Here is a 13,395-nt window from a genome sequence, read left to right on the forward strand (position 1 = left end):
TTCTTCTCGGTCGGCTATAGGAATCGGCAGCAACCCTCTGTTCTATCAATCGGCCGTCGTTCACCATTCTCTTCTTCTTCATCAGTCACCATTCTCGCCTTCTTCAGTCACGATCGATTCACAGGTAACCTCTCAATTCCATAACTTTGCTCCCTACATTGTTGCTTATCGGTCTCAACCCTTCTTCTAAATCATAAACCCTAGAAAACACCAAAGATAAGAAAAATAGAATCTGAGCAATTTGCTATTTTCCCCCTTCTGTATCAATGTAATATTTTTCTTATTTGATATCACAATGGTCAGTTTTGCTTTGGTGTCATCTTGTTTTGCTTATCGGCCTCTTGTTTGTTTTATGTTTTGCTTTGGTGTCATCTATGCATCTTTTATATATTTCGTCGTGTATATAATTCATAAAAGAAAAGCATCCCCAATCTTAATGAAACAGCCAAGATTAAGAGAGCACCTCCAATTCATAGCCAACTACCCTCAAAGCAACTGCAACTGTGACCATCATTATCTGCTGTGGATCAACCAACAAATCTGCAAAAACCTAAAATAGAAGCTAATAAAAGCTAACTGAAACCGAAAATAAACCCGAATTGGAAGGCTATTAAGAACAAGATTGCTTCCAATAAGCTTAACTCAATAAAACACAAATTAGCCAAAATGGGACTTCCAAAATCAATAAAAAGAACTCAAAAATTTACTATCAAAATACTCACCAAAGCAAGCTGAGGCTTTCTATTCCCAAATCTCATTACTATTCTTGAACCATCAAAAGTAACATTATTAACAACTCCTTTTTCTCTTTGGAATTTAATCAAAAACTTGGTGGGCACAAACTTAACATCTTCACCAAAATCCAAACCACCAATTTCTTTCAACAAATTCTTCAAATTCCCACCAGAACATGGTTTCTAACATGACTTCTAAATTACTAGATGGCATGAATAAGTACTCAAAATTCTAAGGCAAAAATAATTGAGATACCATGTCAAAACACTAACTAGTTGGCTATGGTGAAAGAAGGAACACAGAGACAAGTATTTGGATGCATGAAACTGTTGATTGCTGCCTATTCCCTTCCTATATGCTAGTTGATTTAACACCATGTTAAACAGCCCCTTAGCCTCATGGACGAACTAAAGGTACCATTAAATCTGCACATAACCAGGGGGGACACTCACAAACTAGCCGTCTGAATCGGAGACCTTCCGAAGTTGACTTTTTGCTGAGGAGGTGTTCTCAGTTTCTGCTGTGGAAAGATGGCCGAAATTTAGGCATCGGAATCGATTCATCCTTTCATTCCTAAAGATCTCATTCTACCGGATTATGTACCAATCATCCTCTCCTAATACACCATTCTCGCTGTTTATGGCTGCACTTCCTTCCTTGTAAGTCGTAATCTAGGCTGTTTCGGGAACGGAGAGAGTACTGCTTGACTTTCATGGCAAACATAATTACTTCGGATCAATGACTTGCTAATTTGATGTATATGAAAATTGAATCAAAAGTGACTACTGGTCCTATTAGTTAGAGACATATATAAGCTAAAAGAAAATACCCACTCAAGTTTAAAACACACCTTCTTGTGCAGTAGCTTTTTCCAATCAAAATCAATCTTCTCATGCAAATCACCCTCAATTGCTTATCTTTTTGTCAGTCTTGGCCCACCTCAACCTCTCCTCACAATTCCCTCTTGGTGTAAACCTCATCTTCCAACCAGGCTGCCAATTTAGAACTTTGGGTGTTGAATGGTCATATTGTTCATATGTATTGGATCATGTACATTAACTTCATCTTTAATTTTATTTTAGATTTTTAAGCAGACTTCTTTTTCTGCAACAATGAGAGTAATGTTATTTTATTTTAGGATTTCAATCTTGATTTGTTATATGTCATCATCTGTAAGGTATGGACACAGTCAATGAGAGTTCACAACCAAAGAGACGTAGAATAAACTGGAAAAAAGAGTGTGTGGTGCGAACATTTCTTGAAGCATGTATACAAGAGGTCGTTGTACATGGACGAGAAGGCACCAATCTTAAGCCGCGTTCATGGAAGAATGTCGCGGAGACGCTTAAAAACAAACATAACTTTGTCGTAGAACAAAAACAAATGAAAAACCATTATGATTATTTGAAAGCCAAATACAATGCATGGATGAGGCTGAAAAACAAAACAGGAAACATGTATGACCCAACAACCAACACGTTTAATTTAACTGATGAAGAATGGCAAATAGAAATTGAGGTATTTTCATAATTTTATATTTTTATAATTTTATATTCTTTTTTATTTGGTATATTTATAACTATTTGATTTTCCCCGATCTTTGTATTCAACTATTTGATGGTGTTCAAGTAACGGGAATTGAAAGTCATGGGCCACATTCTAGTATTCCTGACATTTCCGACCCACTTTCTGATCACTCGAGTGAAGATGTTGAGGTAGTTCCTAATACTCAACAAATCCCGACCCCAACTTTAGGACAAGAGTGTGATTCTTGTCCAAGTACACAAGCAACTAAAAAGTGAAAAGGTAAACAATCAAGCAACTCACAAGTTGAAGAAGATATCTCTAAGGCTGTGAAAGCAATTATGGAAAAATATACGAACGATGTGCCTGCTTGCTTGGCAAAGTTGGATGAACTTGGATGGGGAACAGATCACCCGTTGTACCATGTAGCTACTTTTATCTTCAGTGAGCGTGCCGATTATAGGAAAGTATGGTTGTGTTTAAAGCCGAAAGGTTGTGAGGGTTGGGTTAGAATGATTGGACAAAAGTACGGGATCGTGTAGTCAGAACATATTAGGCTTTTGAACATATTGTCTTTTGATATGATGCTACCTTTTGAATGATGTTTTGCTTTTGAACACGACTTTTGTATGACATAACTTTTGAATGTTGTAACTTTTGAATGATGTTAACTTTTGAATGGAGATTTATCTTTGAGCACGCAAATTAACCTTTCAGTCATGTTTTGTAATTATTCTTATTTGCAAGGTTCTCTATGGATGTTGAGGAAGAATTGTTGCTTTTGTTACTTTTTTGGTTGTATTTGAAACGAAAAGCTACATCAAGAATCAAAAGGATAAGAGATAACACTTCATTGTTGTCCGGCCATTCGTATACTCTAGAACTATTAAATGGCTCAAATACACAATGCCTTGAGTTGATGCGCCTTTCTCGTGATGCTTATATACTACTATGCAACCATTTGAAACAAAAGAATTGGTTGCAAAATAGTAGGAATGCAATTATTGAGGAGAAGATGACAATTTTTTTAACAATTATATGTCACAATGAACGTTATAGAATGATTAAAAGAAGATTTCAACACTCAACAGAAACTATCCATACATATTTCCGTCAAGTACTACGAGCAATGATGGAATTTGCTAGAGAAGTTGTAGGACCAATGCCCAATGAAGAAACCTCCAACATGTCAGATCGACAAAGAAATCTTATAAGCATATTTCCGGTATGTATTCGTTTATATAATTTGCAAAATCAAAACGTAGTTAAAAAAAGTTTCTTATAGTTTATACTTTTTTAATAAAGGGGGCGATAGGTGCGTTAGATGTGACTCTCATACATGCAGTTGTGCCTGTCGATCAACAAGCTCGTTATAAGGGAAGAGGAAGAGGTGAATGTTATCAAAACGTTTTAGCGATTTGTGATTTTAATATGGTATTCACTTATGTTTGGGCTGGATGGGAGGGCATAGCACATGATGCTAGAGTTTTAAGAGAAGTTGCATTGAATCCAACTTCTGGTTTTCCATTTCCTACACCAGGTATTTAGAATTTTTCCTTAATATTGAATATAATTTATTTCTTATACATTTTACTTAACAATAAAWTTTTCTTACATGTTAAATGTAGAAAAATATTATCTTTGTGATGCTGCATATGCCAACACGCGTGGATTTTTGACTCCATATCGCAATACAAGATATTGGCTAGCTGATTTTCGTCGTCGACGTGCCTTGACCAAAGAAGAAAGATTCAATCATGCCCACGCACAACTCAGAAATGTTATCGAACGTGCTTTTGGTGTATTGAAAGCAAGATTCCCAATTTTGAAGCAAATGGCCCCTTATCCTTTTCGCATACAAAGAAACATTGTAATTGCTCGTTTCGCGATCCACAACTTTAAAAGAAGATGCAACATGCAAGATCAATTATTCATGGATTACGACAATAATCCCATGTGCATTACTGAAACACAAGAACAAATTGATAGAGGCGAGGAAGAAGAGATAAATGCAACACCTTGGGGTCCCCAAGACAGTGAGTACATGACTAATTTGCGTAATGAGATTGCAAATCAACTGGTGTTAAATGCTTCAAATTAGATGTTGTAATCAAAATATTGGGTTTGAAGTTGTGTTTCATGTGATGTTTTGTTATGCCAAAACTTGAACAAATATTGTCATGCTTGTTTGAATTGATATAATATTATGTATTGGCTTGGACCATTAATAATTTTCTATTTTCCATTTAGAAATTTCCGTCAGAACTATTGTCAAACGTTAATTTTCATTAAACATAAGACTGGGGGTAAAATGGTAATTTTATGCCATTCAGACTGTTCATTCAGAACAGTTTCCAAACAACCTTTTTCTATCTGACACTAAATCATACAGAGTCTCTTAATCATCCTGACCACTTAATCATTCTACACTAAACCATTCAGCAACTGCCAAACAGCCCCTAAGTGTTTGTACCTGGTGTTCATATATGTTAATTTATGTAAGTGTTGACCTGGTGTTCGTATGATGGGGGTTATGTGTTCATATATTTTCAACGACATTCTCTACCTATGTGGCTTCATCATGTTCACAGTTGTATACGTTCATGTTAATGACCCATATCATATGAATACCGGTTTCTGTTAGTGATCTCACCTGCTGTTCATACATGTAAATGTGAAGTTACCGAGTCATTGGTTAAAAATTTGCTCCCAAATCTTTATATAAGCACCATTCTTGCACCTCATGTTCATATATGTCAAATTGTGTAAGTGATTGCACCCGGTTTGACACCGATAATAAGAAAAACTTTCAACAATTTAAAAGAAGAATTGGTCACTGTTCTTGTAGTGATAACACCTAATTGGTCCAAACCTTTGAAATAATGTGTGATGCTAATGACTGGGTAGTTGGAGCTGTTTTAGGTCAATAGAAAGACAAGATTTTCCATCCTGTTTATTATGCAAGCAAGAATTTTAATGATGCTCAAATCAATTACACCATCACTGAAAAAGAATTATTAGTTGCGGTTTTTTTTTTTGAAAAATTAGATCATACTTGATGGGAACCAAATGTTAGTGATTTGTATCAGTAATATCATTTAAGTGTAATGAGATTAATTTGTTGACCAATGCAATCATGATAAATATCGAACAAGTAAGGAAAGTGCGGAGTGTATACTTGTTTGAGTTTATTTTGATTTAGGGGCGTAGCCGCCAAATATGGGGGTCCGGGGGCAGCGCCCTTGGTGACAGGGTCCAAGGGGAGGTAGCCCCTGACTTTTAAAATCCGAATTTGAAATTTTAAACCCGATTTTGACTTTGTTTTGAAAACCCGGTTTTTTAACTACCATATGACAGTTTTCGATCGTTTGAGGGAAAAACTACGATTTCGTAATTTGATTTTCGGTACACAGATTTCATAACATGAAAAACTCTCTGTTCAGGAAAACCACTGAATTTTATCCTATTAAAGTTTCGATTGTACTATTGAAATACTTCAATCTAAAAGTGATACACGACTTTTAGTGGAATTCAAGCAATTGAAAACCAGAATTTCTAACACCAAAGTCATTGTTCATACTGATCTTGCTGTCATCAAGTATCTTATTTCCAAAAAAAGATGCAAAACCTAGGTTTATAAGGTGAGTTTTGTTTTTGCAAGAGATTGATTTGAAAATTATTGATAGAAAGAGTGTGGATAATCAAGTGCTGACCATTTATCAAGATTAGAAAAACAAGACAAACCAGTACAAGATATTGAAATCTGTGAAAGAGTGTCCCTTGCTGATTCGGTAGAATTTGATTTTTTTTGTCTTTTAATCAGGTCCGTAATATTATAGACATAGTGAAATTTAGGTAAATACCGATTGCTTGCGAATATGGATGTTAGGAGAGGAATAAATAGGATACCAAGCCGAATCGCTATTTGACTCAATTTTTATATTAATTATATAATTGCTTTGAAAAACCGTTAATGGGCCTGAACAAGCCGTTTCTCTCTCATCCCCTTCCTTCCAAGTTCCAACTGCCTTGGATCAAAACAAGGAAGAATCGCCATGCCCAAATTCCCACAAACCCTAACCCTGGATCGCATTTCTAACTTGTAATTCTTCACATTTCTTGGAATGATATCCATCACATATGACCGATTTCATCTTCATCTGCGCAACAGAATTTAAGAAAAATCTTTTGGATCACAGTCCAAAAGATTTCCACATGATTGATTGAAGGAAAAGATATTTTGATTTCATCAGGGGTGGCTCGAGGTCTAGGAATTGGTTGAATAGGTTATTGTATTTGACGGGGTTTGAGGATGTCGAATACGTATGGAGATTTAAATGCAAAGATCGATTATGTATTCAAGGTTGTATTGATCGGAGACTCGGCTGTTGGAAAATCTCAGCTCCTTGCGCGTTTTACCAAGAATGAATTTAGTGTCGATTCAAAAGCTACGATCGGGGTTGAATTTCAGACTAAATCTATGCTTATTGATCAGAAGATGGTGAAGGCCCAGATTTGGGATACTGCTGGTCAAGAGAGGTTCGTCCCTTTCCCCCCCTTTTGATTTATACCATCTCCAATCATCTGGAAGATGCCAGGTTTTAATTGATTGTATTATGTCAACCATTGTATCATTCAACAATGTATTGATGGTATGAAGTTAAACCTAAAGAGAAGTAGACTTTATAACTCTTCAATTCATAGAACTTGTTAATTGTTATGGTGTTTAACACAAACACAAACACAAACACACACCCTCATATATATATATATATATATATATATATATCCATTATAGACATAGTTTGAAAACTGATATGTTGTTTGCATATATTGGATACACTTCCCAGAACTATAACCGTTTTATATGCATTTGCAGGCTTGATTTAGTAGTAGTCTAGGTGCTCCTACACTTTATGATTGAAGCCTACTCTATTTTTAAGATAATATCTGTGATTTTAAGGTGATATAATGATTGAACAACACAGTATATAATCTGTAACAGATGGGTTTCAAATACCATTCGTTTGATTGAGTCATTGTTGGTCACTTTTGATTTAGTTATTAAGTTTCCTTCAAATATTTCTATTTCTTCCACTCTCAAAATGAACATGGGCTCCAGTTCTGGAAAATTTATGCTGTTTGGATGTGTTTTTATGCAGTCTTACTACTGTTTTATTTGGGAATAATTTCTCTTTCAGTCACCAGAATGGATGGTTCTCAATTCCTTAGCAGCCATTTGAAACAGATACCACCGTTTAATATTCCCTTATCCTATTCTCTTCTGGAGTTTCGCTCATTGGCATGTTTTGTGATTCAAGCCATATTTTGAGGGTTTTCGTTATCTTGAACTACACCTTTTTTCACTGTCTGACAACCTATGTAAACAGTCTGATCTACTATGTACTTGTAGTGTTCTTCAATCATAAGAGCATTCACAATTGTATGGTTTTTCATGAGAGGCTTTTCAAATAGAGACCCACTAATTAGGTGGCTAAGTGAAATGGCTTATTGAAGTCTTGTTCGTTTACAAGCAAAAGTATGTCTTTTTGTTGCAAGAGCTTTTCAAAGATATGGGGTGGCCAAAAAGCTTCTGAATAAGTTTTGAGACCACCTCCAGTGCTCCATCTCTGATTCTAAAACTTCCTCCAACTTTCTAATTTTGCATTAATATTAATCGATCTCGACAAGTAGAACTTTGTCATTGACAGTAACATAAACCTCGACAGTCGACAGTTATATAGTTATATCTGTGTAATATTTTCTGATGTAAATATGCCTTCGATTGGGATCAATTGTGGCAGCACTCTGAGATCCGCTTAAGTTTTGAATCCTTCTTCTTCACCCGTACTACTTGTTATTTTCATAAAACCTCAGATGATTGCCTCCAGCAAAATGAGCTCATAAAAGTTAAGAACTTAAAAATACAATGGAGTCCTTTATTTTTGGCAACTGCTAACTCCTGCAAGGTAATTGGATTAGTTATAACTACCGTTCTACTGTTGGATTAACTATCTTAGAAAATCTTCACTACAACAGATGACACTATATAGACGTTAAAAATGGTTAACGGTCCTATCAGATTGTTTTTTAGGACTTAATTTATAGGACCAAACAAATGTACGCTTTATATAAAGGTGTTATAACAAGATGTTGGAACGTATTTGCAAATCCTAACAAGTTTTTTTTATCACACTTCTGAAAGAAAGTGTCCAATTAGTTTTTCTATAGTACATTTTACGAAGTGTCATTATGAATACATCTTTTTATAGGACATTTGTTTTTTAAGACATTTTCAAATAATGCCATATAAAAAGACTAATAGGATGCTTTATTTCAATATCATCCTAAAAAAACTTCAACTTATTGTCACATTCATATAGGATACACACTTGTTTGGTCCTATAAATATGTCTTATTAGACATAATACGGCATACTATGAAACTGATTTTCTTGTACTACATGTGTCCAAGGATCAACCTCATGGTTTAGTAGTCCAATTGCAATCCTAGTGTTACAACATCTACAGACTTTGTCATTGATCATATGAGTATATATGTTATATTGATGGCATTCATAACTCCACTTGTCAGATACCGAGCAGTGACAAGCGCATATTACAGAGGAGCAGTTGGTGCAATGTTAGTGTATGACATGACGAAACGCCAGTCGTTTGATCACATGACCAGATGGCTGGAAGAACTGAGGGGGCATGCTGATAAAAATATTGTCATCATGCTTATCGGAAACAAATGTGATTTGGCAAGTCTTAGAGCAGTACCAGTTGAAGATGCTCAAGAATTTGCAGAAAGAGAAAATCTATGCTTCATGGAGACATCAGCACTCGAGGCCACGAATGTTGAAAGCGCATTTCTAACAGCTTTAACGGAAATCTATAGGATTATAAGCAAGAAATCTCTTAGTGCTGACGGTGATTACGATAAATCAGCATCGCTGAAAGGAACCGCGATACTTGTTCCTAACCAGGATGCAAACACTGCTGAAAAGGGTGGATGCTGTGGATAGTGGACTCTCTACGTACCACCAAATGTGGGTTGTTAGTCTTTATTCTTTGATCATCATGATTCATCCATCCAGGCCAATATGCAAGAGCTGAAAATTTTGTACAAAGAGATTAGAAGTTCTAGGACCATTTGTGTACGACATTAATATTATTTGAAATTGTTTATTAATATCAAACATTAATAACAATTTTCTTATTTTCAGAACAATTCTAATTAAGACTTAGGATGCCCATGATTTTAGGGTTTAAGACATTGAGCAAGCTGGGAGGAAGCATTCAGAAAATGACATATGAGAAATCAAAAAGCATTGGATGGAAGCTAGTGTTACATGATATGTTACATCGACATCGACATCGACAATGGGATTGGTTCAAGTCGAGCCACAGGAACACAAACTAAAGGGTTAGCTCTAGGAAGTGTGATCCCAACTCCTTCTTCCATATCAACACTCGTAAGGTTCCCATCTTTCCCAGCCTTCCACTCGAAACACTGAATCATAGCACCAAGAGTTGCGTGCACCACGTTCAACGCTAGCGAAGTCCCAGGACACATCCTTCTCCCACTCCCAAATGGTAACATATGAAAGTGCTGTCCTCTAACATCCAACTGCTTCTTTTCGAATCTTTCAGGCTTGAACTCAAGTGGGTTTTCCCAATGGTTTGGGTCTCTACCGAGAGCCCACACGTTGACGAAGATAGTAGTGTTTGCTGGAATATGGTAGCCAGCCACTGTGCATTCTTCTGTTGATTGTCTTAGAATCATTGGGCCTGTGGGGTGGAGTCGTAGGGTTTCCTTAACGATTGCTTGGAGGTATGGAAGGTTTGGTATGTCTGATTCCTGTAAAAGTCTGTTTTTGCCCACAACTTGATCAATTTCTTCCACGCATTTATTCATCATGTTTGGATGGTTGATGAGTTCGGCTAAAGCCCATTCTGTGGTAATCGCTGAAGTATCCGTTCCTGCAGCAAATATATCCTGTATGACAGACAGACAAAGAGACGGATGTTTTAGTGTTTTTCGTTTGAATACGATCGAGATATGATGTACTAATTTTACCAGAATGAAGGCTTTGATGTTCTCTCTGCTCAACTTTATCTCCATGCTCTCATCTTGTGCAATATCTAGTAAAATGTGGAGCAAGTCCTTAACTTCTCCCATCTCCTGCTTTCTTGCTTCTTCATGCTCTTTCATGATCCTCTCTATCAATGCATCAAATCGTGTACGAATATCCTTCAACCTTTTCCCGAATCCCTGCAAGTCGAGATTCTTACAGAACCAAATGTAGTCCGACAGATTGAACTTACCTGTGATCTCAGCTATCTCGGTGACCAATTTCCTCATCTCCCCGGCCTCGTTTTCAGCCTCTGAACATCTTTCGCTCATAAGCATTCTCGATATAACATTGTTCGTCAGCTTCACCAACTCCCCATCAAGATCCACTGCCTTCCCAAGCTTGGCCTTTTCGGATAACAGTTTGATGAAACAGTTGATCTCCTCATGCCTAACTGGAAGGAGCAAGTCAAGTGTTGTACCATTTAAGAGCTGTGACATAACCACCTTCTTCATGAACTTCCAATAAGATCCATAAGGAGCAAAGGAGAAATCTTTTGAACCGTAAGTTAAATAATCCACAGCCGAGTTTTGTGGCCGATCTAGAAACGAATTCTCGTACGTTTTAAGGAATTCTTTCGCCGTTTCTGGTGAACAAGCGACGATACAAGGCACGGAGCCGAGAAAGAGGCGAATAACGGGCCCGTATCGGAGAGAGAGCTTATGGAAGGCTTGATGAGGGATTGGAGCAAGGAGGTGGAGATGTCCGATGATGGGAAGCGCAAACGGGGTGGGTGGCAGATGAGGTTTGGCACGAGTAGATTTGAAAAAAGAGCGGATCATGAAGGTGGAGATGAGCCATATGAGAAAGAGGAGGATGTAGCCTTGGAAGTCAGCCATGGTTAGCAAAACTGTCAAGACTATCGATGGATCGATAATGTGCTCGAACAAGAAAGAATTTATATATAAAAAATACGACATCTGATTCCAAGTTGTAATGAATAAAATATAAGCTCTACATTTGGTGTTATTCAAGTTAAAGGAGATTCTAGCCGGCAAGAATCAATGAGCTGAGGTTGAGTGGAAATTAGAAGACCAAGTCTTGTGTTAAATTAGTTTCTTGATTATTGGTTCGTATTTTCTGCCTGAAATCGACCAGCTTTAAGATATAGATATATATATATATATATATGTATATATATATGTATATATAGAGAGAGAGACCGCGATGGGTTCCTGTGAGAACAAGGTTTTTCGTGAGACTCGTAAGACCAATATATGTTCATTGATCAACTTTATAATCTAATGGTCTAAAGTTGCACGGCGACAATTTTATGATTATTGAGAAGTCTCGTGGCAATTTTGTGATTATGAATGTTCAGATTGTAGATCTAATCCAAGAGTTGATAATTGGTCTTACGGGTCTTACAAAAAACTCTTGGTCTCACATGATCCCAAGTCTATATATATATATATATATATATATATATATATATATATAGGGGCCTATTCAAGGGAGAACTGAGTTGTTTGTGGTAACTGTGAGAACCCATCTTAACCACAAATCAACAGATAAATAAGGAAATTAGTAATTATGGTAATTTGAGTTAAAATTATAATTAAAGGGCATTTTAGGTATTTTTAAAAAACTCCGACCTCCGATCTCCGGCCTCCGGTGAACATTAATCCGACAGGTACCAATGTATTACCAATTAGGGGTACCACCATGTACCACAGAATTTTCACTATCACTATGTGCTAATTCACAAAAATAATTAAAGGGTTACAATTAATTTATAAATAATAATATCAAAGTAAACGTTTTTCTAAATCATTTACACCTAAAACCAAACTAATTTGATCACTTTTTGCTCCAGAAAATGATCAAAAATTAACATCTGTTTTATTAAAGTTGAAAGAGATTTGGCGGACATAAATCGAATTTGTTTTTTTAGAAGATCCAAAAATCACTTCTGATGTATGTTAATTCATCGACGTATCACTATAATTCATCCCGTTAAATGTTGCCATTCCCATTCAGGTACAAGTCCTATGTTTCCCACCGTATCAACCATCCGGTTCGAGCTTTCGGGGATTGAGCAGTCGGAAGGGCTTGCGGTCTTGTACGTCTGTACGGTATTTTGCGAAGACGGTGCACCCTGACTAGCTTTGTAGGTGATCATCGGTGTCGGTTCTAGCCCTAGTGGCCGTCTATCGAATGCCCGTGTGCATCCCGATACCACATACACTAACTCATGTCTTAACTGCAAAATTACGTTTCTCCAATTAAAAAAAACAGCTCAAACCAAACGAATCCAGTAAAACTCAGGTAAAATAACAGACTTTCCAATATATATACCTTTGGAACAGGGGAAGTGTTGGTATTGTCTATGTCTTTTTCGATAGCTCGATACTCATTCATCTTCCACTCGGTTCTTTTCACCGTTCGTGACTTCCCTTCGTAGAACACCATTGTTTTCTTCACTCCAATGACTTTGTTATCGGACGAGTAGACGTACGCCGGTGAACCCGTGGCCTTCCAGTATCCAGAAGCGGTGGTCCGGCTCGGCCTTCCACCTTGTGCTTCCCTTTCTTGCCTCGGCACAAAAAAGAACCACTGTTCGATGTCCCGGCGACACAATTCCCCGACTACCTCTACACATAGAAAGCATAAGTAAGACCCCATGATTCCACGAATGTGAAGAAATATATACATACAGATATATGTATGTGTGTGTATATATATATATATATATATATATATATATATATTTGCTTGGAAGGTGTCAAGGACTGTGATCGTTGATAGGGACGACGGGGATGACGCGATGGAGGTCGTGAGTTCGTTGGCCTTGGAGCTTGTTGAAGAGATAGAAGGAAACCAGTTCTTCTTCAGTAGGGTAGAATCGTGAGTTCGTTGGCCTTGGGGTACCACCATGTACCACAAAATTTTCACTCGTCTCCTCCTTTCCCAATCCATCTTCTTCGGCCACTCTATGATACCCATTACCCAATGTATTACCAATTGGGGTACCACCATGTACCACAGAATTTTCACTC

General features: G+C 37.0%; 3 protein-coding genes and 1 pseudogene across 3 annotated transcripts; 2 read left to right on the forward strand and 2 right to left on the reverse strand.

Annotated features, from left to right (window-relative positions):
- Positions 1-2,600: 2,600 nt before the first annotated feature.
- LOC112517752 lies at positions 2,601-4,360 on the forward strand. Its single transcript, XM_025125129.1, has 3 exons — positions 2,601-2,726; positions 3,565-3,799; positions 3,888-4,360. The coding sequence occupies exons 1-3, from the start codon at positions 2,601-2,603 to the stop codon at positions 4,358-4,360; spliced, it is 834 nt and encodes a 277-aa protein (XP_024980897.1).
- Positions 4,361-6,310: 1,950 nt separating this feature from the next.
- Positions 6,311-9,375, forward strand: LOC112517982 (ras-related protein RABA4d-like). Its single transcript, XM_025125458.1, has 2 exons — positions 6,311-6,798; positions 8,854-9,375. Exons 1-2 carry the CDS (start codon positions 6,572-6,574, stop codon positions 9,284-9,286), a joined length of 660 nt encoding a protein of 219 aa, XP_024981226.1. The 5' UTR covers positions 6,311-6,571; the 3' UTR covers positions 9,287-9,375.
- Positions 9,376-9,621: 246 nt separating this feature from the next.
- On the reverse strand, positions 9,622-11,235 carry LOC112517753 (cytochrome P450 93A3-like). Its single transcript, XM_025125130.1, has 2 exons — positions 10,342-11,235; positions 9,622-10,260 (listed from the first exon to the last, which is right to left on the reverse strand). The coding sequence occupies exons 1-2, from the start codon at positions 11,233-11,235 to the stop codon at positions 9,622-9,624; spliced, it is 1,533 nt and encodes a 510-aa protein (XP_024980898.1).
- A 1,109-nt stretch (positions 11,236-12,344) lies between these two features.
- The window catches only part of LOC112517754, a 3,642-nt pseudogene continuing 2,591 nt past the window's right edge, over positions 12,345-13,395 (reverse strand).

This window comes from Cynara cardunculus, assembly GCF_001531365.2.
Source record: "Cynara cardunculus var. scolymus isolate 2C chromosome LG 9, CcrdV1, whole genome shotgun sequence".
NCBI classification, from domain to species: domain Eukaryota; kingdom Viridiplantae; phylum Streptophyta; class Magnoliopsida; order Asterales; family Asteraceae; genus Cynara; species Cynara cardunculus.